Genomic DNA, 25,302 nt, shown 5'->3' on the forward strand with positions numbered 1-25,302 from the left:
ATATTCAATTTCCCCTTCTTTGGCTTTGGTGGTTGGTGCATAAATTTGAATAATAGTAGTATCAACTGGTCTTCCTTATAGGCATATGGATATTATCCTATCACTGACAGCATTGTACTTCAGGGTAGATGTTGAAACATTCTTTGTTTCAACAAAGAATGCTATGCCATTCCTTTTCAATTTGTCATTCCCGACATAGTAGATCATATGGTTGTCTAATTCAAAATGGCCCAAACCAGTCCATTTCAGCTCACTAATGCCTAGGATATTGATCTTTATGTGTTCCATTTCATTTTTGACAACTTCCAGTTTTCCTAGATTCATGCTTCATACATTCCATATTCCAATTTTAATGGATGTTTGCAGCTGTTTCTTCCAATTTTGAGTCATGGCACATCAGCATATGGAGGTCCTGAAAGCTTTGCTCCATCCCATTATTAAGGTCCTGAGCTACAACTCACCTCATTTGCATGGTCTATTGAGGGTGCCATGGGAGAAACAGCAGGTGTCACAATGGTAAAAAGGTTGGACAGTGGAGGTATGTCTGACCTTTACCTTGTAGATATTAGCTTTGGGCTGATCCTGGTCATTACTCATTAGACATTCTGTGATAATGACACTACTATTACTCCTACTCCTATTTCACATGGCTCTAAGGGAAGATCTTTCCCTGTCTCTTTCAGCTTCTGGCAGCCATGTCTTGGCATTCCATGGCTTATAGATAGGTCCTCACATGACATTTTCCCCTTGCATGTGACTGTATGTGTGCCATTCTCTTTTATAAGAAGGAATTAGAATTAGGACCCACCTTACTCTGATATGACCTCATTAAATTAAATTAATAATAATAATAATAATAAAGACTATTATTTCCAAACAAAGTCATATTCACAGGTATAAGGGTTAGGACTTCAATATATGTTTTTTGGGTACACAATTCAATCCATTACTAAAACCACTTAGCAAAAGGATTTTTTTCTGGATGTCTGTGAGGTGAGGAATCACTTTGCAGAGACTTTTGCCTTCTTTTCTTGGTTGCTTTGAGCCATGCCAATTCCTGAGGGTAATGAGTAGGGAATGATCAGACCAAGAGGGACCACCTAGGGGCCTGATGCTGACTAAACCTCATGAGGCATGATCATAACCACACATTGAGGCCAATAAGAGCCCTGAGACTTAGGCTTAGGTGGAGCTTCCTGATTGTTGACCATGCACAGGAGAGCACAGTACCCTTTTAGAGACATGGAAGCTCTGTTCTGGTACCTCTCAAACTTTACCCTATGTCTCTCTTCATTTGCCTAAGGCATTAGACTGCTAACCAAAAGATTGGCTGTTCAAACCCACTAGCCACTCCTCAGAAGGAAGATTGGGCAATCTACTTCTTTAGTGATACCACCTCAGAAACCCAAGGAGGAGTCTCTATGAGTTGGATCCAACTTGACATCAGTGAGTTTGGTTGGTTTGGTTGGTTGTAATATAAAGTCGCAGCCATGACTATGATGTACTCTGCATAAGTCATTCTAGCAAATTAGCAAATGCACAGGGGTGGTGAGAGGTAGAAGAAGCTGGCATCTACCTACTTGGCAGTCTAAAACAAGGTGTCCTTCTAACTTGTGAAAACACAGGGTAGGGTTAGGGTGGGGCACTGGTTCCCACCACATGGGGGTGCACTTTGGGCCCACTGGCCTTAAGCTTTAAAAGGTTTGATGATCAACACAGGCCTGAGCACATGGGGATTTCCTGACTGCTGACACCTGAGTTGAGGCCCACATACATCCAGAGCCACTGGCTGAATTCAATTCATTATACGGTGAAGGTAAAATGTCCAAACTTAAATATGGGGTCTTTTCTGTATTCCCATTTAGATTTATTATAGAACAAAACCAACAACAAATCCACTACCAACAAACAGTTGCCTTTGTGGGGACAAAAAGTTGGTTGTGACTCACAGTGATCCAACATGTTATAGAGTAGAACTGCTTCATACGCTTTTCTTGGCTATAATCTTTAGGGAAGCACATCAACAAGCTTTTCTTCTGCTGAGCCCTCGGGTGAGTTTGAACCAGCAACCTCTTAGGTTAGAAGTCTAGAGCAAACCGTTCACACCATTCAGGACCTTCTTCCCATTAGAGAGATGAAGACAGCAGCAGCATCACAGCAGAGGGGAAGGGAAATGTCAGCACCAAGCGAGGCAACCTCAGGCCAGGGGGGCAGTAGTCCCTCTCAGAGGTTCGACAGCCTGGGAGTGCTTCTCTTGCTCTGGGCTTCAGCCACTCAGCCTGCCCACCAAGACAGTCACCTCTAACTCCAGACCATGGCCGGTGTTCTTTTTGCTTTCTGGGTGAGATGCCCCATTTCACTGTGGTCATTACGCACACCCACGTTCATCCCGCTGCCCCGTGGTCATCTCTTGCTTTCCCTCCCTCCTAAGCTTCTGGGCCCAGATGGCCTGTGTCGCGCCTCAACCTGCGGCCACCGCTATGGCAGCAACTCACTTGTGCAGGAAGTCCCACACGCATTGCTTCCAGAGCAAAGAGAGCTTCCTGACCCGCGCACGTAGCGCGGCGGCGCCCCCCTGCGGTACGCTGGTGAGCCTCAACCTCCTCGCTTAAACTCGTATACCTGAGCCGGCAGTGAGCTAGGAACCCAGCTCGGACTTCCCTGACCTAAGTCCAAGCGAGCACTGAACCTACTGGGTGATCTCAATCTCGTCACTAGCCCTCTCGGGCCTCTGTCTCCGTATCCGTGAATGGGATAATAGTAGAAACCCTCTCAGCTCCGGGCGGAGAGAAACTGTGAGGAGCTGGCAGCACCGGTGTCCAGGGCTTAAGGCAGCCTTTGGCTCTCGTAGCCGGGTATAAGTAAGTACCTTATTGCTTTGTGGTTAAAGCGGGTGTTAAGAGAACGTGTCCGCAGCAAGCTCAGGCCTTTGTAAAGGGGACTAGTCAAAGCCAGGAAGCATTCGAGTGGGAGCGGAGCCCACCATCCTGGCATCTCCTGGCCGCCCTCTGCTGGCAGCTTTAGGACGCTCTACCCTTGACTAAGGAGCTCTGGTAGCATAGTGCCTCAGGCACTTGACTGCTAACCAGAAGGCTGGAGGTTCAAACCCACCAGCCACTCCTGGGAAGGAAGGGTGGGCAATCTACTTCCGTAGTGATACCGCCTCAGAAACCCAAGGAAGGCTCGCTATGAGTCAGGTCTGACTCGAGGGCACATAACAACCACCACAACCCTTAACTAGAAGAGAGACCGGGAGCTCAGGCTCAAGCACCCACTCAAGAGCCCACGCTTCCTTGTCCAGTGGCCTCATGGGGCTGGTATCCTGAGGAAAGGGAGGAATAAAACTCAATTTTCACAGAGAGCTTGGACTTAAGTTAGAATCCATTCGTTGTAACTCAAAGACTGGCATCAACTTTATTATTATCTTTTGTTAAATATTTTAGATCTTTTCAGAGAACATGTTTACAAGGGTGTGGTAGGTTTTCTTCCCCACTACATTTTTGTGTGTGCAGATACACGACAGGAGGAGAGGAGATACAGACAGGTAGGTAATACCGCCTCTGGTAGGCACTTGGGGAGGGCAGCCCCATCACACACGTTCCACTGAGAGAAAAAGGCTCTGGATTTCCATTAGGCAAACCCAAGACCCAGGTCTCACAAGTTAGGTGACAAGCAGAGGAAGGAAGAAGGTGGCCCATTTTGGGGGTGGGGAGCAACGAGGATTACAGTCATAAATGCATTCCGTGTATCATGAAGTAACATTACATTCTGGAGTGAGGGTAGGCCAAGCAGCTCTTGCTTGGCTCACCGCCGCCTGACCTGCAAGCGACTTCTTAGGGTGAGGGCATCAATTGCTGGGATCCTGACTGGGATGAGGGCCTTTCTCCTGGCCAGGGGAGTGATGGGGCCAGTGGGAGCTTGGGGAAGAGGCCTGGGCAGAATGACTCTGGCCTCTAGAATGTCTCTTGGGTGCTCTGCTGTGAGGCAGAGGCTTGCTGTCAGCACACTGACACCAGGGACTGGTCCCCTTGGCATAGAAAAGGGAATGGCAGAAGACAGGGCCACAAGAATTTCCACTGGTTTCCAAGTGGCACAGGGCAACACCAGGTGGGTCCTTTGTGCCAACCCCAAAGCCTTCCTCAGTGGAACCCTCAGTGTGTGCCTCTTGGAAGGTGCCTCAGGTGGCAGCTCCAGGCCCTGGAGAGAAGAACCAGGCACTTCTCATACAAGGCAGCTCTAGACCATCAGCTGGTTCTTTAGATTCTGGGCTGGTCAGTGGGCCTGGTGACCACTTGGGAGAGATGGTGCCTGCAGCATCTGCTATGATGTCACTTGACCTAGAGCCAGAGGCAAGAATCTTCTAGATTCAGAAAGATATTTCCTGGGCTTCATTTAGACTGAAGTTTTGAAAAGTAAATTCTTCACAGCAGCTAAAATAGTCTCTGAAGATCGAGTGAAAAAAAAATCTATTCTTACTGAATAGTTCTCATCACTCAAGGGAAATGACATGCTGTTCTCCTTTCTTTAATGGGATCATCACTGTAGAGATGGCTGCCCTGAGATGGTTAGCTTTTGGTCAGGCTCAGGAGAGCAACCCTCAAATTCCTCATTTATTGCTTTGAGATGGGAAGCATGACACCCACTCTTCAACCTCTGAGAGGCAGGTGAAGAAAGATACTTCCCATGGGAAGAGAAGGCTACATGTGCAGGGGACAGCATTTTGGGTGGGACCAGGAGTCCTGACTCAAGTGTAGCTCTACCCTAATGACTGTGTGGCCCTCAGACCCATATGTTCCTCATCAGAAATTGGGGACCATGCCACCCACCCATGGTGATGGGAGGAGGTAATCAAAGAGACAGACTCCATGGGAGTGCCTGACTGGCACCTGTGGGCACTGAGCTACAAGGAATCTGAATCTGAAAGGGTAGGAGAGGCCAGAGGGGCCCAAAGAGTAGTTCTGGGCTTGTGATGGAATTCAGGGGAGCCCTTGAGTCTGGAAGTTTTGTTCTTCCTACTTAGAGAGGCTATAGAGAGGGGGGAGGAAGCTCCTCTGAAGCCTGAGCCAAAGGAGATGAGTTCCCAACCTGAGCCCAGTCTTCTGCTCACCCTGCCAGGCACGGCTCCCACCACCGGTTGGAGCCCAGGGTCAGCTAGGGGTGGGGCCTTGCTCAGTGCTGCCTTAGTAGCTGTTATCTGTGAAGAAGGGTCCACAGGCCAAGAGGGCACAGTCCCCCTGCTCTTGAGGCTCCGACAGCTTTCCGTACTCGCTGTTATAAAACACTTGGCCTCCTTGTGCCCCCTGATTGGGCCTCTGCCGCATCCCTTGGGGGTCTGGGTGCATGCTGGTCACATCCACATTCTGGCTAGGTCCTTTACAGCTGCCAAGACAAAGAAGAAGGCATTAGAGAGGCAAGTAGAGAGGTGGGAATGTCCCCGAGTAAGAGTCTGATTGGAATCACCAAAGACACACCAGAGCAAACTCAAAGACAAAAGGAAACACACACAGATTTGATTTAAAGTAGCAAACCAGTCTGATTTAGTTTAGCAAACACTCACTAGAGGTTTCTTTGCCCCAAGCTTCCACATAGGACTATGGAGAATGTCTGATTTGATCTACTTTTACCCTAGCCTTGCATAGCTCAGTAAATGGCACTGCTATTAACTCAGTCTTCAGCATGGATTACACCTCAACATAAAAATCCTCACAACTGGGCCAATAAGGAACATTACGATAAATAGAAAAAAGATTGAAATTGTCAAGGATTTCATTTTACTTGGATCCACAATCAACACTCCTGGAAGCAGCAATGAAGAAATCAAATGACGTATTACACTGGGCAAAAGACATTTTTAAAGTGTTAAAGAGCAAAGATGTCACTTTGAAGACTAAGGTGGGCCTGACCCAAAGCCTTTATCCTTTCAAGAGCCTCATATGCATGTGAAAGGTGGAGAATGTGAAAGAAGATCAAAAAAGAAACAATGTATTTGAATTATGGTGTTGTTGAAGAATACTGAAAATACCATGGATTGCCAGAAGAACAAATCTATCTTGGAAGAAGTACAACTGGAATGCTCCTTAGAAGCAAGAATGGCCAGACTTTGTATCTTGCACTTTGGTCATGTTATCAGAAGGGACCAATCCCTGGAGAAGGATATCATGCTTGGTAAAGGGTCAGTGAAAAAAGGGGAAGACGCTCAACGAGATGGATGGACACAGTGGCTGCAAATGGGCTCAAGCATAGCAAGGGTTGTGAGGATGGTGCAGGACCAGGCAGTGTTTGATTCTACTGGACAGAGGGTTGCTATGAGTCGAAACCAACTTGATGGCACCTAACATCACAGTCACTCATTTGCTCAAGTCAAGCACCTGTATGTCATCTTTGCTTCCACCCTTTCTCTCACCCCTCATATCCAATCTATCCAGAAGTTCTGTCCATTCTAATTCCAAAATGCACCCTTCACATCTCTGTATTCCTTTGCTCTTTAGGGTGACCTGCCGTCATCACACGTTCTGCAATATCCTACTAGCAAGTCTCTATTCTTCCACTCTTGCCTCTCTATTTTCTAACTGTCAGAGAGATTCTTTAATAGACAGACCCTTAAATGGCTTCCCCTCACTCTTATAATCAAACCCAAGCTTCTCACCATGCCTGAAGAAGTCCTGCAGTCAAGCCCCAGCCTGCTTGTCTCTCCCTATGATGCTGCACTCTTGGCTTTTTTTTTTTTTTTTTTTAGTTTTTTGAACATGTTGCTATATTTGTTTTGCTTTGTATGTTCCTACTGGGAACTCTGGGCATTTGACTGCTTAAGGCATTTGACTGTTAACCAGAAGGCTGGTGGTTCAAACCCACCAGACACTCCTCAGAAAGAAGATTGGGCAATCTACATCTGTAGAGACACAGCCTTGGAAACCCAAGGAGGGGTCGCTATGAGTAGGATCTGATTCGATGGCACTGGGTTTGGTTTTTGTTTTGGTATTGAAGAGCCTGATGCCAATCTACCTCTTTTTTTCCTCCCACCCCCTCTGTGACTTGGTCTTTTTTGGATTCTCAGAGCTCTTATCTTTAAATTCATAGTTCCTAGGATATGCCTCAAAGTTTACAGTTCTAGGCACATTTTCCCAAGTACCTGGGAGCCCTTCCATTATGTTGATTCATGTCTTTTTTAAAAAAATTATTTAAGAAAGCTATCTGGTGATATAGTGCCTAAGGCATTTGACTGCTAACCAGAAGGCTGGCAGTTCAAACCCACCAGTCACTCTTTGGAAGGAAGGTTGAGCAATCTAATTCCGTAGTGATACCACCTCAGAAACTCAAGGAGGGTCACTATGAGTTGGATCCGACTCAATGGCAGTGCGTTGTGTATCTTTATAAGTATAAAATGTTAGTTCTATCCCTCTATTTGGATTTTATTCCTCAGGGAATCCAATTTTACATATATTAGATTTTTTTAAACTTGTTTTCTATGATCACTTCCTTTATGATCCTCCTTAACTATTTATTTCATTTTCATTTCCTTGACCCTTTTCATGTCCAACCTCCGTGCCCTGTATTGTAAGTCTGGTCATCCTGGGCTTCATTCTTAAGAGTCTTGTCTTTTATTTCCATTTCTTTCCTGAATTTGGTCTACTCTCATTTTATATCTTCATATTGTTTGACCATTTGTTTGGTCCATGGTGCAGCTGCTTGATTAATTAGATATTTAACTCATCTTGGAGTGTTGCATTCCTTTTCTTCTCCACCATCTTCCCCTCTTAATCCTCCTCCTTTCCTTCTTTCTGAATGTTTATATCTACTGAAAAGTTTTAATTCTAATAGTCTGTTTTATTTTTATAATAACTTTATATGGACAGTGCTTCTTTTCTCTGTGATTACTCATTTGGGAATTTTCTGGACTAAGAATAGCCAGTTACCCTATGGAGAGGAGTGGCTTCCTAGGTTTCTTCATTCAAGAGTACTGTAGCAGACCTACATCTTTGGTACACTTCAAATTCCCTTGACTATGTCCTTTTTTTCCAAAAGTTCATGTTCCATATTTTACCACCACAGTGGTCAACCAGTCACCTAGGGAGTACTGGGCCCTCTCATTGGCTACTACCATACCACTATGCTGACCAACCACAGTCCAGAGTTCATAGATTCCTCTTTCACCTACATATTTAGATAAAACACCACTCTACAGGGGGCAGATTCTAGCACCTTGGGTGGCCACCAAAATGGCTGAATAATGCAACCTGGAAGTAAGGAAGAGTTAACTTGCCATGGGATGAATGCTCACTCACCATGGGGAGGAAGAGTTAACTCTCCACGGGAGGAATGGTTAGCAGGGTATAGGGTATAGGAAAGGACTTGGTAGAAAGGACTCTCTCCTCTCTCTCACACATCTCTCCAAGGCACACACTGTCTTTGTACCTTTTTGGAGAACATTCCACAAGAATGTACCTGGCAAGCAAACTGCTGAGAAGAATACCTTCTGTTGCTCCTATAGTGAAGTGTAATTTTCTGTAATGAATGGATCTCTTGTGTGTCTGTCTTCTTCTAAATTCTTGGTACTACCTTACTTCCCATGGGACAGTTTCTTCTTTCCTTTCATCCTCAAGTATCTGAAGTACAGCACCCTCTTCCTGCTCACTTTTCAGAAGCATTGCTTTCATAAGACTTTCCTCCTGGAGCCATTATCTCTTTCATTATCTCCCCAGCCTCCTCTGTTATCTCCCCAGTTCATGTGGCTGTTGTCCCAAGGACCTTGCCTCACTCTTCTCTTGTTGGAGAGTTCTCATCTGATGCTTCTTCTGCCATGGGCTCAGGCTTGGCTCTGCTGGTCTTGAGTGTTTAGTTCCTATTCACATGTACACTGAAGTATCTCCTGGTTACACCATCACATGAGTTATGAGTGGCTTTATTTGATCTCCTTGATGATCTAAGTCATTTTTAGGAAGGTGTGTTAAGATTTGAATTTAAATAGGTATTTACCTTTTTTACTTACTTTCTTTTGAATGATAAAATACAGTTTGGTAAAGAACCATTAACCAGAATCTACTCTGTTAATGCAACTAACATTACTTTTCCAAAACTAGGTTACTAATAGAAGTTATCTGATGGAATTAACTAACGGGGGGGGGGGGGGGGGAGTTGAGGTGGGAAGGAGGCAAAGACACATGACATAGATGTAGAAATTATTCCTGGGTATGATCACACAACTGCCAGTGTTAACAGTGCTGCAAACACACCATTTGTAGGCTTTATTTGTTGTTGTTATTTGCCATCGAGTCAGTCCCGACTCATAGTGACCCCTCCTTGGGTTTCCGAGGCAGTATCACTATGGAAGTAGGATTGCCCAACCTTCCTTCCGAGGAGTGGCTGGTGGGTTTGAACCGCCAGCCTTCTGGTTAGCAGTCAAGTGCCTTAGGGCTGACTCAACGGCAAATAACGACATTTGTAGGCTAGTGTAAAAATAATCAGGGAGTTCTAGTGATGTCGTGATTAAGGCACTTGGCTGCTAACCAAAAGGTCACTGGCTCAAATCTACCTGCTGCTTTGTAGAAGAAAGATGAGGCAGTCTGTTTCCATAAAGATTTACACCACTGGAAACCCAGTCGGGGTCACTATGAGTCAGAATTGACTTGATGGCAGTGAGTTTGTTTTTTTGGTTTATATAAAAGATAATCAAATGATTGGTTAAGTTGCAGAAGTCATAAATACACATAAGAAAAATGGCATCAACTATCCTAATATTATGAAAATAATACCTGTGGTTTGGGGTAAAATTTTCAGTGACATCATATACTGATTCAAAAACAGCTTAGATAGAAATGTAAACCGTCAGACAACTCAAAAGATGGCTCTTGACAAACACACTGATGCCCAAGGTGCAAGTGAATGGTCTGAATGAAACTGTTCCTTGAAGAAAGTAGAAAAGAGCAATGTTTTCTATAATATCATACTCATTGCCATCAAGTCGATTCTGACTCATAGTGTCCCCCATTGGGTTTCCAAGGCAGTAAATCTTCATAGACGTAAATTGCCCCATCTTCCTTCCATGGGGCAGTTCGTGGGTTTGAACTGCCAACTTTCTAGTTAGCAGTCAAATGTCTTAGGCACTACACCAACAGAGCTCCTTATATAATATCATAAGCCATGGCATTTAAACAGGTGTGTAAGTTAATAAATATTTTAAGTAGATATGTAAGCATTTGATCTTCACCCTTAAAGTATCAAATTTTTGATATCTTCTTCTTGGCCAAATGGAGCTCATTCTATAGGCAGGGCTACTCTCTGTATAGGCAGACATGAATATTTCTCTATAACCTTATTCTTATCAAACTATGATATCTGCCAGCTCCAAGTTACATTATCTGCTTGGATCCTGTGGCCATTGGGCTAAGTGCTAGGCGACAGGGGATGGGCTAGCCTCTCCCTGGCTGGGCAGGGGGAGTGTGTGCACACTAAGGACGGTGGATCACACATGGTTTCGTAAAGAGGTGACATCAGAGCATCTGACAATTGAATACAGGCTTGAGAGTGCAAGCCTGAAAGAGAGGGGTTGGTGATCAGCTTGTGTATGTGCTGCTGGGTCACGATGGTGACAGGGAGTGGGGATGTGTTTGGGAAGCTGGATTGCCAAAGGATCAGCTGTGTCTCAGTGTGGTTTGCCTTGAATTCACAAAAAGGTAATAGGGAGCCATGAAAGGTTTTGAGAAAAAGAGTACCAGCCTCCCTCACTGGGCCCTACCTTAAACTCCCAGGACTACCAGCCCCTGTTCAGTCCCCTCTGGGGTAGGCAGCCCCAGACAGTGCAACTGTTACAAGCAAGAAGGCTCCAGAGCCTTATGTTATGGATTGAATTGTCTCCCTAGTAGATACGTTGAAGTCCTAACTCTTGGTACCCGTGAACATGATCTTGTTAACAAACAGGGTCTTGGAAGATGTTATTAGTTAACATGAGGTCATACTGGGTAGGCTGGGCCCTAATCCCATCTGAGTGTGTCCTTATAAAAGAAGAGAGGAGACACAGGGTAAAGACGATCATGTGAAGATCTATCTATAAGTCAAGGAATACCTGGAGCTACCAGGAGCTAGAAGAGACAAGGAAGGCTCTTCCCCTAGAGCAGATGGAGACAGTGTGGCTTTGCCAACTGGACTCCTAGTCTGCAGAACTGTGAGACAACACATTTCTGTTCTGAAAAGCCACCCAGTTTATGGTATTTTGTTACAGCCACCCTAAAACACTAAGACGCCTTACCTGAAGCTGCCTTCTTGTCTATGTCTATTCTCTATCCGCTCAAACTCCTCAGAGGCCAGCACCATCCCACTGTCCGTCTGGTTATCCTGTACAGAGAGAGCAAGCCTAGGCCTGTGGTTTTACCCTAGGCCCTTCTCGGGGCATCTGTGCCAGGAGAGACATGTGGACTGTCACCTACGCACATGCTGACTTAACAACCCACTTTCTGCAGGGTGTGTAGCTGAAGGGTCACATACCCTACTCCACAGGGGGGAAACTGAGGTTCTACGGGGTAGTGCCTGGTCCGTGCTTGGGAGGTGGCAAAGCTGAGACACGCCATGCTGGGGGCCCACAGGCAGTCAAGCATGGGCTCAGAGCATGGTTAAAGCAGGAGCACCAAGAGAAAAGGGGACAATATTTGAAAGAATAGGATAGTTCATAGTTTAACAAAATGATCACATGGAGGAACATCCCAACTTTAATTGGGTTTTGCTACCCTTAGATCAGGGTTTGGCATGGTTTTTATCTGGAATTACATGACGGGGGGCTGCAATCTTTTCAGAGCCCTTTGCAGTCTTCCTCTGGCCCTGGAGACAGGAACTCAGGTCAACCTGGGTCTGATCCAGGCTTCTACTTCTCTGCTGCCCACAAGGCCTCCCATGGTCCCAGTATTTACTGATCAGGACCCAGGACCAGTGCCCCTCATCTGGGAAGGAGGCTGGATTGAGAGGCTGGGGCTCAAATCCTGGCTATATGCTGCTGGAATTCACATTTGGGGAGCTCAGTCTCCTCTTTTACAAAATGAAGACACTAGGACCAACTTCAGGGAGTCCATTCAAGCTCTACTTGTTTACCTGCATCTGAGAATATAGGTGTCACCACCTGAGTGGACATCTGTATTTTTCTGTGCTGGGTACCCCACCCTCTTCATCTAGTGACTTTGTCCCCTACTCTCAAGCTGTGGGGCTTCATGGCAGTCAACAAATGGAGACTATGACTCAGACTGATCCACTGAGAGCCACTAAGAAAGAGAAGTTGTCTTTCCACTGGGGTTCCTTGGATGGGGAGAGACCCTGGGTGGGAGTGATGGCAACAATGACAGGGGAAAGCAGCTGAGGACAGAGACATTTCATGAGCTCCCAGATCCAGATGTGCCTCATACTTGGACTCAACATTTTTCAGGGACAACGGCTCCTTATTCTGCCGGAGCAGGGAGTCCAAGTTGGTTTCTGCCACTTGTTTCAGAAGTTCCTGACTGCTCCCCCACTCCCCTCTACCCACCATCTCCCTTTAAAGAGAAAACTCTGACCCAAAGTTCATAGCTCCTCTCCTCGCAGTTATCACCAGGAAGCTTACCACTGAGGCTTTGTATGTCGTTGGGGTCATGGGAAATTCTTCAAATGTCTTCATTCTGGAGGGAGCCTGGGTCTGAGTTCCTCTGGCCAGGCACCCAGGAAAGGACACACAATTGTAGTATCTGTGGAGATAAAATGGAAAGTGCTAGAGAAAAACGCTCCAGCAACCTTCCTGAAAGTTCTCTCTATCTCTCTTTCTGCCCCGTCTCCCCCCAGGGGGCATCTTGAGCCTGGAGTAGGAGGATCCGTGTGTTGGTCTGGGCCCCTCCCCAAGTCCCACACCTAGACAGTGGGCAGGTCCCTTCCTGTCCAGAGGCTTGGTTTCCTCTCCTGTGCCAGAGGGATAAAGCCTCGTAAGTCCACCATCGGGAAGAATGTGGAAGGAGAGTGGCATGCACTCAGGCCCCCAGTGGCTTTACCACACTGGGTTTGGCCATTTACAATGACTCTGCTATTTTAGTTGGCCTGCAATGGCCCTTCATATCTGCCATTTGCTTTTCCTTGATGACTGATGAAGATAAAATATACCATATCCAAGCTGCTCCCTGCCCCACCTCCATCCCACCCTGCTCCTAGGCACAGGAGGGTAGCTGACCTGGCAGCCAGGCTGTGGCGATGCAGGCTTGGCGGGCTGCCCTCGGAGTCAGCACAGGCAATGTGCAGGGCTGTGGTGGATGCCTGCAGGAAGCTGCCCTCCTCTGAGCTCTGGGAGTCTCGAGGGGGCACAAAGTCCTCCTCTTCCTGGGAAGGATAAAACAGGTGTCCAGAGTCAGACATCACATGTATCCTTCCTGAGCCAGCCCTGCACTAGGACTGTGTGGTTCCTTGAGTAACAGACTCTAACAGTACTGGTGCCTTGAACATCCCAAGGTCTGACTGAGCTCCCACACAGAGGCCTAAATAGGTTGGCTCTCTTGGTAGATGGTACCTCAAGGTTGATGAAGGCTTGCTGTATGCTGCTAGTAAAGGCAGTTGCTCTTGAGTGGATTCCCAATCATGGGGACCCCATGTGTGTCAGGGTAGAATTATACTCCATAGGGCTTTTAATGGCTGAAGTTTTGGATGTAGATCACCAGGCCTTTCTTCTGAGGCACCTCTGGGTGTGTTTGAACCTTCAACTTTTTGGTTAGCAGCCAAGTGAATTAACCATTTGCACCATCCAGGAAATCCTACTGTGTGCCAGCCTCCCCAAATTCCCACAGCAGCCCTCCATTGTACAGATGAGGAAGGCACATTTAAGGGGAGACAGGCAGGCCAGTCAGTATATCCTCACTCCAGGGTCCTCAGCTGTCCCTACAGCCTCAGGCACCAATGTGAATGTTTCCCACACTTCCTTTGGGGGCAGAACTGGACTCAAAGTGCCCATCCCCAGCCCCTGGGAGGCTGGGCAACAGGCCGCTCACTGCTCTCTCTTCTATTCTTCACTGTGTCTACCAATGCTCCCTGGTGCCGGCTCTGAGCTGGCTCTGTTCCCTGCCTAGTGAGGGGGATACACCAGGAGACAGAAGACAAGGGCCTGTGTGCTTGGTGAGTACAGAGAGTAGAGTGGGCCTGAGGTGTGGTGAGGGAGATGAGGGATTTGAGTTCATCATTATGCTAGGGAGGTGAGGGGCTGCTTTCAGGCCCAGTAAGAAGCCAGGGTGCCCCACCATCACCTTGACCCTGTTTATAGTGGTCTGGAGTTCCCTGTGGGCAAAGACAGGCTCTGATTATCCACTTGAGAGCAAGGGAGGCACTGATGGGTGTGTGCTCAGTGGGAATGGTGCTCAGTGGAAAGATGACTGTGTCTCCACCTTGAGAGGCCAAGGCATGGAGCTGGGGGTGCAGGCAGTTGGGCACTGGAGGGCAGGTTGGCTCTATACAGAGCCTTGCCTGGTAGCTAAGAGGCTGTGCAGGGTTCCCAGAGCTGAACACAGGACTCAGGGGGTTAGGGCAGGGCCCTGCTGGGCAAGAGGGAGACCCAGGAAAAAAGGCCAGAGGTTGTAGCAGGATAGGGAGCAGGGGCTCACCTGCCGGCCCCCGCACTGCAGCAAGTCCCCCAGGATTTCCACCAGCTCTGAGAACGCAGGCCTCATTTTGGGGTCTCCAGACCAGCAACTTAGCATGATGCGACGTCTGTAGGGTAAAGCCGGGGTACAGGACTGTGGTCTGAGCACACCTCACTGCCCCTCCACCAGGAGACCCCACCCCAGGCCCCTGGCCTGCCCCCCACCTCCAGGCTCAGGTCCATGCTGTCCCTCCTGCCTTGGGTTCCCTTCTTCCACAAAACTCAGTGCCCCTCCTTGGGACACCTTCCCTGATCACTGGTTGTGCCTGACTCCCTCAGTGTCCCCCATCTCAGTGTCCATTGCAGTCATGGTTATACAGCTGTCTGTGTCCCCTGAGAGCAGTGTCCAGGCCTATGCTATTTACACTGGCCTCCAGGGTCAGCATCTCCAGTGGGTGCCAAGGAGAGTTTTTAGACTGAAGAGTGATACAGGGAGAGTGGAGTGAGAGAGTACATGTGGTGGTCCCCTTCAGCCCACTCCCTCTCCTGGTCCTGTGGGGACACTCACATGGCAGGAGTGGCCAGTTCTGGGGCCCTCATCCGGGTGCCATCTTTCAGTCGCTGGCAGAACTCCTCATTGATCTGCACCCCAGGGTATGGGGAGGCCCCTGAGGGCAGGAACAGGATAGCATGGGTAGGCAGAAGGCATCCCATCAGTCAGTTCAGCCTCTCCAATAGCTTCCCCTCACCCACAGCACACTGCCCTTCCTGCTGCTCCCAGCTGGTCCTAGGCCAGCCACTCTGGATCATCACTTGGCCACAAGAGGATGATCACCCACTTGCTAGGGTTGCTGTGCACATGAGTATGGTACCCACGCCAGGCATCTGGCACACAATAGGCATGTGAGACACATTAGCTGAAACATGGTTGCTGGGATCACGTTGAGCCATTTCAGCAAGCACAAAGCCCCATGCCTACCTCAACGACTCCTCTTTGGGCAGCCTCCCCTAGCCTCCCAATCCAGTCCCTCCTATGTCCTGTCAGCTCCTTGCCTGAACCTGCCCCCTTCTCTCACCAACCCTGACCTCTGTTTTTCCTCTTGCCCCTTTAAAGCAACCCCTTAAAAATGTGAGTCAGATGGCATCTCTCCCATACTCAGAATCCTTCAGAGGCTCCCATGAGACTTAAATCCCAAGTCCTCACCCCAGCCACAGGGGATGGCTGCCTCACCTATTCCTCCAGCCTCACCTCCTGATGCAACCCTGCCTGCTCTGCTCGGCACCCTGACCGCTTCTGACACCAGAGGCTGTGGGCCTGGCTGTCCTCTCTCTCCTGGGACTGCTCTCCTTCCAGGCCCCTGGCCTCACCAACCCTCCCTTCATTCCAAACCAGTTGCCATGGAATCAATTTTGACGCCTGGTAACCCCATGTATGTCAGAGTGGAACTGTCCTTCCTTGGGGTTTTCAATGGCTAATTTTTCAGAAGTAGATCACAAGGCCTTTCTTCAGAGGCATCTCTTGGTAGACTCCAACCTACAACCTTTCGATTAGCAGCTGAGTGCATTTACAACTGTTTGTACTACCCGGGCCCTTTCCCTAGCCCCTTGGGCTTACAAGGCAGCTCCATTCTTCCTATATTCATTAAAACAAAAAACAATAATAATAATAGTAAAAATCTATTGCCTGGAGTCAGTTCTGACCCATAACAACTCTATAGGACAGAGTAGAACTGTCCCCATAGGGTTCCAAAAGTAGTAAATCTTTATGGAAGCAGACTGTCACATCTTTGTCCCACGGAGTAGCTGGGGGATTCAAACCACTGACCTTTCGGTTAACAGCCAAGCACTTAAACCACTGCACCACCAGAGCTCCTCCTTATACTCTAGACTGCTTTATTTTTACTAACAGCATCTATCATTGTTTCCGTCTGATGGTATTTTCACTTGGTCATCTCTTCACCCACACTAGCTGGGGAATTCCATGGACTTGTCCTCTATGGGCTTGCATAAGTGGGTGTGCTTGTTGAATGAGCACCCAGTGTCCTTCTGGCCTCTTCCCAACTCTGTGAGGGCAGAAGCAGCATCTCCATGTGGCAAGTGGGGAGAGTGAAGCTGGCCCAGGGAAGGGGCTCAGCTAGTGGGAGGCAGACCTGGGCATGGTGCTTCTCTGGAGCCTGTCTTTAAGGTTGGGCTGCCATATGAACATGGCAGCACAGGATCTAGCACATAGCCCTGCAGAGGTGGTGTCAGGGCCTGGCCTGTGTTGGAGGCCAAGTGCCTGGGACCTGGACCTGGCCAGGGAGGGGAGGGGACTCTTGATGCCTCAAAATGACTTGTGCTTGCCCCAAATGCACACCCCAGCTGCCCAGTCCTTGCATCCAAGCAACTGGTGTGGAACCTGAAGAGAAACCTGGTCCCCTGGATCTGAGAGCACCTGTGCCAGCTCTCACAGCTGCATAGTGACTGGTCCAGCTGCTGTACTCACCCAGGGAGAAGATCTCCCAGAGCAGCACCCCAAAGGACCACACGTCACTCTGCGTAGTGTACACCTTGTCAAAGATGCTCTCGGGAGCCATCCACTTCAGGGGCAGCCGGGCCTGCAGGAGGGAAGTGTGATAGCTGGGGTGGCCCCCACTTCTCCAGGACTCAGTCCATTCCCATGCATGTATTTCTGTAGCTACTACAGTGGTCCTGCTCTGTTTTCCCCCTTCCTGTCTCCCTGCCCTGTGGGCCCCTACTCTGGCTCCTCTTCCTACCCTCTCTCTGCTGGAGCCTTTAGTCTCATTTGAAGGTTTTTTATTCCATGCTGCAGTTCTCCTGGCCCCTCTCTTCCCCCTGAGGTCTTTTGGGGCCCTTCCACCTCTTCCTCCAGCTACTTACCTTCAGTCCAGCTTCCATGGGACCAGGTCCCACATACTTTGAACACACTTTTTCTCTGGCAGCACTGCCTTGAAACATGCTTTGTCTTCTCTGTCCCCTCACTAAAAGCCTGGCAGTCACTCTTGCCCCTCCTCTCTCCTTTGGTCCCTCCCTCCTGATGCCTCTTCCCTATGGTCCACCTCTGTTCCTCTATGGCCTCTACCTCTGCCTCCTCCCCTCACCCCGACTCCCTTTTCTTCATAGCTTGCACACCTGGCCCTCACCTGCACATGCCCCACATACCACAGAGTTAGGGAGAAGTGAAAAAGTGAAGGCAGGGGCCTTTCATGGCCTGGACCTATCCTGCTCATCTCCCAGCTTCCCACCTCCCTGAGGCAAACTCGTGATCAGCCTTGGATGCTCACTGCTCATTCAGGCATCTCCCCTGCTGAGCTTAGCCAGAGAGGCACACACTACTTCCCAAGCACCAGTTCTGCCAGTCTCCAGGACTGACACTGTGTGGGGTCCAGGTCCACACATTCAGGTCCCCTAGGAAAGGGCCGTCGAGTCGGCCCCGACTCATAGTGACCCCTCCTTGGGTTTCCGAGGCATTATCACTACGGAAGTAGGATTGCCCAACCTTCCTTCTTGACTGCTAACCAGAAGGCTGGCGGTTCAAACCCACCAGCCACTCCTGGGAAGGAAGGTTGGGCAATCCTACTTCCGTAGTGATACTGCCTCGGAAACCCAAGGAGGGGTCACTATGAATCTATGAGTCGACTCGATGGCACATAACAACAACATAACTTTCCAAATAGCCCAAAGAGAGTGAAAGAAATACCAGAACTGTTATTTAGGAGCTCTGGTAGCATAGTGGCTAAAGCACTTGACTGCTAACCAGAAGGCTGGTGGTTCATACCCACCAGCCACTCCTCAGAAGGAAGGCTGGGCAATCCTACTTCTGTAGTGATACTGCCTCGGAAACCCAAGGAGGGGTCGCTATGAGTCGGGGCCAACTCGACGGCACACAACAACAACAACAACAACAGGAAAGGGCAGGGATTCAGTGTCCAGCAAATGGACCTAGGCACTGGGCAAAACACAAGCTCTAGTCTGGGTACTTTGGTCCTAACTTGTCAACTTCTATTTTACTCCACTGTGCCAAGCCTCCTCAGCAGAGTCACTGGCATGCCCTGTGGGTCAGGGCCCTCAGGCTACAAGGTGGTTTGAGGGCACAGTGAGTCCCCCAGCAGCTGGCAAGTGGCCTGGACCCTGTGAGCCTGGCAGACCAGAGTCCTGTGACAGTGCCTCCCCATGGCTCCAACCCCACACGTCCTCCTCACCTACCCTGCTACCTCTACCTCCATTTCTCTCAGTGGCCTGTACTTACGCTGCCCTTGCGGACATAGTCAGGATCTTTGTAGATGTCCCGGGCAAGGCCAAAGTCACAGATCTTCACCACGTCACTCTCTGACAGCAAAATGTTCCGAGCAGCCAGATCCCTGTGGATGCACTAGAGGTGTGGGAGGTGTGAGGTAGGGGACCACCCAAGCAGGACCCCAGAGACACCCATGCCTGGAGCTCTGGGATGTCTGCCTCAGCCCTGCCTTTCTGTGGAAGGTGTTAGCAATTTATGTGTCAAATGAGTCTTGTGTGTCCCCAGGAATTGCCAGAGAGGGATGGAATTGTGGGGATGGCAGAGATGGGTGCAAAGTGACCCAGACTCCGACTTTACATCCAGCTCTGCCACTAATTAGCTGGAAAACCTTGGGAAGTCACTTCTACACTCTGTTGTAGAGCTCAGTTGCTTCCTTTGTAAAATGGGTAAGACATTGGTCAGCCACATGGTCATTGTAGGGGTGAAGTTAGGACTAAACCTGTCTTCCTACGATGGTAAGTCTGTGCCCTCTTCCCCTCTGAATGGCCTTCCAGGGAGCAGCTCACCTTGCGGGAGGCCAGGAACTCCATCCCCCGGGCCACCTGGAAGCTGTAGCAGACCAGGTCTTCCATGGTCAGTGGGCTCAGCCACAGGTCCTCTGCTGCACGAAGAGTGAGATGGGCTCAGGAAAGGGTTCCTCTTTGACTCACATCTCTCAGCCCCAAAGGGCTGTATCCTGACTGCATACCTCCTGACCTAGCCTCTAAGGCCCCTGGCACCAGCTAACAAGCATGTTGGTCCCCTATCCCGCCAGTCAGCCTTCACTCTCCCTGAGATACCTACTTACTGCTCCCAGAGCCCAGAAAATTCTATTATGCCATTGGGCCTTTGCAATGCTCCTTTGACCTGAACTATTTCCATCTGTGAGGCAAACTCCTGTTCATCTTAAGATGCTGAAGTCAAACATCTCTGTAAAACTGATCTTGAGGTGTCCTCCCTTCCTAAGGCAGAGACCATTACTTGCTCTTTTCTGTGCACCATTCTCCACACTGCAGCCTTGTATGTTCCTGGCTGGGTGGTAAGCCCCTCCGTGGAGGACACCAGGCTGGTTTATCCCAGAGTCCCCTGATCTTGAGGTATGATGTTACCAGCCAGACATCTTGGGCATGGTGAAGGCAACTCTCTTACCTTCTTGAACTGAAGGTGCCTGTCCTGTCACACCTTTGCCCATCAGTAGCCTCCTGAGGAGGGCCCTGTCGCTGCTTCCAGACTGGCTCCTTCGGTCAGCTTTGGCACCCTCTACCATGGCATGGAAGCGCCTTCGCTGCTCTGGGGACTTTTCCTGAGGTGGCACACAGTGGGTCCTAGGGCAGCCATCACCGCCCCCTCCCCCGTCCCGCCCTCTTCGCAGAAAAGTCCCTCCCACCTTGGCCACCTTCTAGCTCACAGAGCTCCTGGAGTGGAGGCAGGCACCTACCGCATAAGGGTTGAAGGCCTCCCTTTTGGCGCGTAAGAAATTGGAGAGGTTGCCATACTTGCAGAACTCCACAATCACCATGAGGGGGCCTGAGGTAAGGTTGGGTAGGAAGAAGAGGCTTAGTGACTGAGGCACGCAGGGCGTGCCAGATTTGCAGCAACGCCCAACCTGACACTGGCCACACCCTCCACCCCACCTTCGCTCCGCCCTCTGCCCAAGTTCCGCCCCTACCCATTCTAGGCCCAACAGGCCTTACCCACCCCCAGCAGGAGCTCGCACCTGTGCCCACACTCATCTCCCCGACTTCCCCCTTCCCTGCTGGCCGAAAGCTCGGTACCGTTGGGTTTGGTGCACGCTCCCAGGAGGTTGACCACGTTGAGGTGATTACCGATGTGGATGAGGATCTTGAGCTCTGACATCAGCGCGCGGTGCTCGCTGGCTGTGGCGCCCTCTGGAGAGGACACAGGGGCTTGGAGTAGTGCTGGGGTTTTCCTGAGGCTTCTGCCCCAATGCCTGCCGCCGCTCCTCCCAAGCCACTGGCTAAGTAACTATTGCACTCTTGCTGGTGGGATCGCAGGGTCCCCAGCACATCATGCTGACCCCTCTGAGGCAGGGGTTCAGATGAGATTGGGGCAGCTCTGGCAGCATAATGCCTAAGGCACTTGACTGCTAACTAGAAGGCTGGTGGTTCAAACCCACCAGCCACTCCTCAGAAGGAAGGTTTGGCAATCTACTTCCGTAGTGATACTGCCTTGGAAACCCAAGGAGGGATCACTATAAGTCGGGTCCGACTTGATGGTACATAATAACAAAAAACAACAACCCAGACCTGAGCCCAGGTTGGACTCTGACTCCCACTAACTCCTTGTAGAACCTTGGGTGAGTTCTCTGGCTCTGAGCCTCAGATTCGCTTCTGGTAGCACAGCCCCACCAGCCCATCATAGAGCTGCTGCTCCTGACCAACTTGGTGGGCCCTTCCACCCTCTGGCCCCACACCTTTAAGCATTTTCACGGCCACAGTGTCGCAGCTGCTGCCCTTGTTGATGCCAAAAGCCGAGGCTTCCACCACCTTCCCGAAGGCTCCATGGCCAAGGACTCTCCCTATGGGGGCAGGGAGTGGGTCCCAGGTGAGCTGTATGAAGGTGAGGGTTGACAGGGGTGGGCAGCAAGAGCAACCAGTCCATCAGAGCCTCTGGGGAGTGGGAAGAAAGTCTAAGCCTCTCTGCCAAACAGGAAGAGCGTGGGGAACAGAGTGGGAAAAGTGACAGGAGAGCAGACAGGAAGGCCTTGCATCCTCTCCTGCAGGTGTGACAGGCCCACCCTGCTCAGAGCAGCAGGAAGTGACCTCGAGGGCCTGGGAACTGGGCGCGCTGGCACAGTTCTGGGGGCAAATGGCCCAGATGGACAGGTCAGGCTAGGTGGGGGCCAGTCAGGCCCTCCTGGCACGAATTCTGAAAATGGAGGGATTTTAAATACTCCAGTCTGCACAGGCGCAGCTGGGGATGGGGAGTGGGGATGGGGGGCAGCTTCAGCTGCCTCTACCTGGTGGGGTGGTGAGGGGCAGGGGCTAGCCTCACCCAGGTGCAGCCGCTCTCGGGGAAACTCCCACTGGCTGGCATCGTAAGACAGGTATTCACACTGCTCTTCCAGGGGCACCTCACCCGGGTCCATGATGATGGATAGGTAACTGGTCTTGATGTCTGCGTGGGCCGGCTGGGAGTGGGGAACAGTTCATTGATTTGGCCATACTGCTTGCCTGGGTAACACTTCAGCCAGGTCATATGGGACCTCCTTTGGGGCTCTCAAAGGAGCACTGGTAGCACAGTGCCTAAGGCATCTGACTGCTAACCAGAAGGTTGGTGGTTCAAATCCACCAGCCACTCCGCAGAAGGAAGACTGGGCATTCTACTTCTGTAAAGATTTACCACCTTGGAAACTCAATGGGGGCCGTTATGAGTTGGAAGCGACTTGATGACAGTCAGTTTGGTTTGGTTTGGGGGCTATCAAGAATGGGACAGACAGAAAAGCTCTATGGAGTCAGAGACCAGCATGGAGGGTTAGGAAGCTCCAAGATGGGGAAGGCTAAAACCCCCAGGGCCCCGTCAGCCAGGATGGGACTTGATTTCTTATCTTAAGGGCCGGCCAGCGTGGAGGAAACCGGAGTGACCCCATGAGAAGCTGGGGAGGGGGTCAGCAGGATGAGGAGTGCTCACCCTCCTCATGTTACAGAAGATGAGGAGGAGGAGGACCCAGAAGAAGACGGCGATGACCCCGGTGCCAATGAGTATCACGATCTCCATGCTACCTTTATCCTCCGAGCCTGGGTGGGCAGAAAGGGGTTAGTTGGGGGATGAGGGAAGCACAGCGTTGGGGGAGGGGTGCACGTTGGGGGAAGCTCCCCTTCTGGTAGCACAGCTTGCAAGAAAATGACCCCGAGAAGGTGCCAAGCAGGGGGCAGGCAGGCCAGGGCTCGGAGGCCAGACCTTCCACAGCCACGCTAGCGGAGGAATTGACGCAGCCCTTGGCGTTGCACACGCTGCACAGATACCGGCCGGCATCCTCCTCGCGCACGCGCTGGATGCTCAGCTTCTGGTTTGAGTCTGCTAGGTCGATTCCTGCAGAGAGAGGTGTTCGAGTTCAGGAGGGGATCTTAGGACTCTGAACCCCGCCCTTCATTCAAGTACAACCTCCTACCGGACTCTTCCTCTAGCCGTCTCTCGTCTTTGTACCACACGATGCTAGGCACGTGTGCTCCGGCCACCGGGCACCGCATTTCGAGGGAGTCGCTCACGTTCACCAGCAGGTCAGTCAAGTTCTGCGTGAGCCGCGGGGCTTCCAGGGCTGAGGTGGGGGCAGGGGGTACAGGGGGAGCTAAGAGGAGTTGCTGGGCACCTCCGAGAGGGGGCCCTCCAGGACTGGACAAGGGTGGGGAGGGAGCCCAAGAGTAGTAGGGTTGCACGACGTGGAAGGGTGGATGAGGGATTTGAGAGCGGAAGGGAGGGACTGCCCCTCTAGGGTGGCACGAGGAAAGCTGCGCTTCACAGCAGGGTGAGGAAAGCTCCATCAGGACCTGGCTTCCTAATGCGCAGCCGGGGGGGAGTGTGCAGTGCTGAGGGCAAAGGCTACGTAACGAAGCCTCGAGGGGAAGCGCGGCTTCGCCCTCCGCGACGGGTTGTGGGCCTCACCCTGCACTGACAGGTACTTCTTGTGGCAGTGCTTGTCGTGGCTGCGCCGGTCCTGCACCTCGCACACGTAGTCACCCTCGTGCTCAGGTGCTACACGGGGGATGCTCAGGCTGAGCGTGGTATGTCGCTCCCCAGGCGCTGCCTCCTCCAGGCTGGCGGCCAGTGGCGTGGCAAACAGGTGCACGTTCTTACAGTCGAGTAGCAGTGGGTTCCCCTGTGCATCGTGCAGCGTGGACAGGTTGAGGCGGTACAAATGCAGGTGTTCGTAGGTGTAGTTGTCCGCCTGGCAGCTCAGGCGAACAGCCTGGCCCTCCAGGGGCTCCTCTGATGGCTCTATTTCAATGCTGAAGCCATCAGGGATGGCTGGGGAAGGGAGGAGAAACCACAGTGACACTCCACAGGCTGCCCTCCAACTTGCCTAGTGCTCACTTCCCTTTCCCCCCTTTCCAGGGGACCTTGATCTCATTCAGCCCTCAACCAAGTGTGTGACACTGCCCATATCTGGGCCAAGGCACCTGCAGAACCTTCTCACTTAACTTCCTTATCTTCACTATGCCCCTCTCTTCTGAGCAGGGGACATCTCATCTGCCCCACCTCCCTTTCCCTCTCCAGAGTAAACTTCGATGGGGCTACTGCCCCACCTCTCCCAGAGCCCAGATCATCAGAGAGCTCCTTGTCACAAGGCTCAAACAGGACCTGCATCCTCATTCTCTCTTGATGCTAGCCATGCCCCATACTTTCCTTTCCATGAAATAATCTCTCCCCTAGCTTTTTGGAATACCACCCTCTCCTCATCTCCTTTCATCCTTCTGGTCACTCCTTGTCAGGCTCCTGTGGGTTCACAGGGTTCTCACTGGCTCTGTGTCCACTCTGTCTGTGTACTCTCCCAGGGGCCATCATCTATGCTCCTGGACCCAATGACTACCCACTTTTGTACTTCTTAGTTTTCTGGAGGTCACTAACCCATTTGAAATTCTGAGGAAACCTTCTCAGGACAAAATCTACATGTGAGCCACTGGGCTTCCAGGTCAGGGAGGGGGCTGAGCTATAAGTGAGGCTGTGGAATAGAAGGGCACCCCTGGAGGAAGCCTCCTCCCCAATCCCAGTAGACCACACCCCTAATCCAGATGTTGATGACCTCCAGATCTATCCCTCCTGCCCAGATCCAGAGGCTCAGAGTATCTCTCCTCAACATGGTCACCAAACACTTGCTGGGCCCCAATCTGCTCTCCTCCCTCCTGCATCCCCCAGTGGCTCCTGTCCTGGGGAGTGGTTAGCCCTGGGGTGGTCTAGTCACTCACTGGTCACGTAGAAGTAGATGAGCCGCTCATCCTGGCCAACCTTGTTGAAGACAACACACTTGTACATGGCAGACACATTGGCATCCTGGATCACCAGCTTGCTCACCGTCTGGGCAGAGGACAGGCACAAGGATCCATTCTCTGCTGGAGTTCTCCACACCCAACCCTCCCATTCTGCAAGGAGGCCTACTGTGCCCACCAGAGTAATGGGAGAAACTGAGGGTCTGGGCTGGAGATGACCAAAGCTCAGAGACAGGACCAAGAATGGTGCACCCGGAAAGAGAAGACTAGGCCCTTGGCCTGGAGAGGAGATGGCTTGCCAGGAAAGTCCAGAGACAGCACAATAGTCAGTTGGAATTGGCTGTGGCAGGGGTCAGAGGTCTGGCTGTGATTGGTTCATTCTGTGGCCATGCTGAGAGAGGCACAGGACACAGCCTGGCACTGAGGTCAGATCAAGCCAGAGTTAGGATTCAGGCTGTGCTCACATCAAGGGCCAGCCACTCCTGGACGGGTCAGGCTGTGGTCCAAGGTCAGCAGCT

The 25,302-nt window shown here is 50.7% G+C and overlaps 1 protein-coding gene across 1 annotated transcript in view; it reads right to left on the reverse strand.

The window, feature by feature from the left end:
* Positions 1–5,180: 5,180 nt before the first annotated feature.
* The window catches only part of FLT4 (fms related receptor tyrosine kinase 4), a 39,475-nt gene continuing 19,353 nt past the window's right edge, over positions 5,181–25,302 (reverse strand). Inside the window, exons 13-32 of the mRNA XM_007953437.1 lie at positions 24,764–24,872; positions 23,463–23,825; positions 22,972–23,118; positions 22,761–22,892; positions 22,491–22,597; positions 21,855–21,990; positions 21,274–21,378; positions 20,615–20,728; positions 20,278–20,366; positions 19,989–20,142; positions 19,367–19,461; positions 18,813–18,935; positions 17,049–17,160; positions 15,132–15,231; positions 14,586–14,691; positions 13,907–13,909; positions 13,172–13,317; positions 12,578–12,698; positions 11,243–11,328; positions 5,181–5,379 (exon numbers count right to left, since the gene is read on the reverse strand). Coding sequence (XP_007951628.1) covers positions 5,181–5,379; positions 11,243–11,328; positions 12,578–12,698; positions 13,172–13,317; positions 13,907–13,909; positions 14,586–14,691; positions 15,132–15,231; positions 17,049–17,160; positions 18,813–18,935; positions 19,367–19,461; positions 19,989–20,142; positions 20,278–20,366; positions 20,615–20,728; positions 21,274–21,378; positions 21,855–21,990; positions 22,491–22,597; positions 22,761–22,892; positions 22,972–23,118; positions 23,463–23,825; positions 24,764–24,872 — 2,547 coding nt within the window. The remainder of the gene's footprint in view (positions 5,380–11,242; positions 11,329–12,577; positions 12,699–13,171; positions 13,318–13,906; positions 13,910–14,585; positions 14,692–15,131; positions 15,232–17,048; positions 17,161–18,812; positions 18,936–19,366; positions 19,462–19,988; positions 20,143–20,277; positions 20,367–20,614; positions 20,729–21,273; positions 21,379–21,854; positions 21,991–22,490; positions 22,598–22,760; positions 22,893–22,971; positions 23,119–23,462; positions 23,826–24,763; positions 24,873–25,302) is intronic.

This window comes from Orycteropus afer, unplaced genomic scaffold (genome assembly GCF_000298275.1).
Source record: "Orycteropus afer afer isolate SDZICR_OR568_19922 unplaced genomic scaffold, OryAfe1.0 scaffold00393, whole genome shotgun sequence".
In the NCBI taxonomy this organism is placed as follows: Eukaryota; Metazoa; Chordata; class Mammalia; order Tubulidentata; family Orycteropodidae; genus Orycteropus; species Orycteropus afer.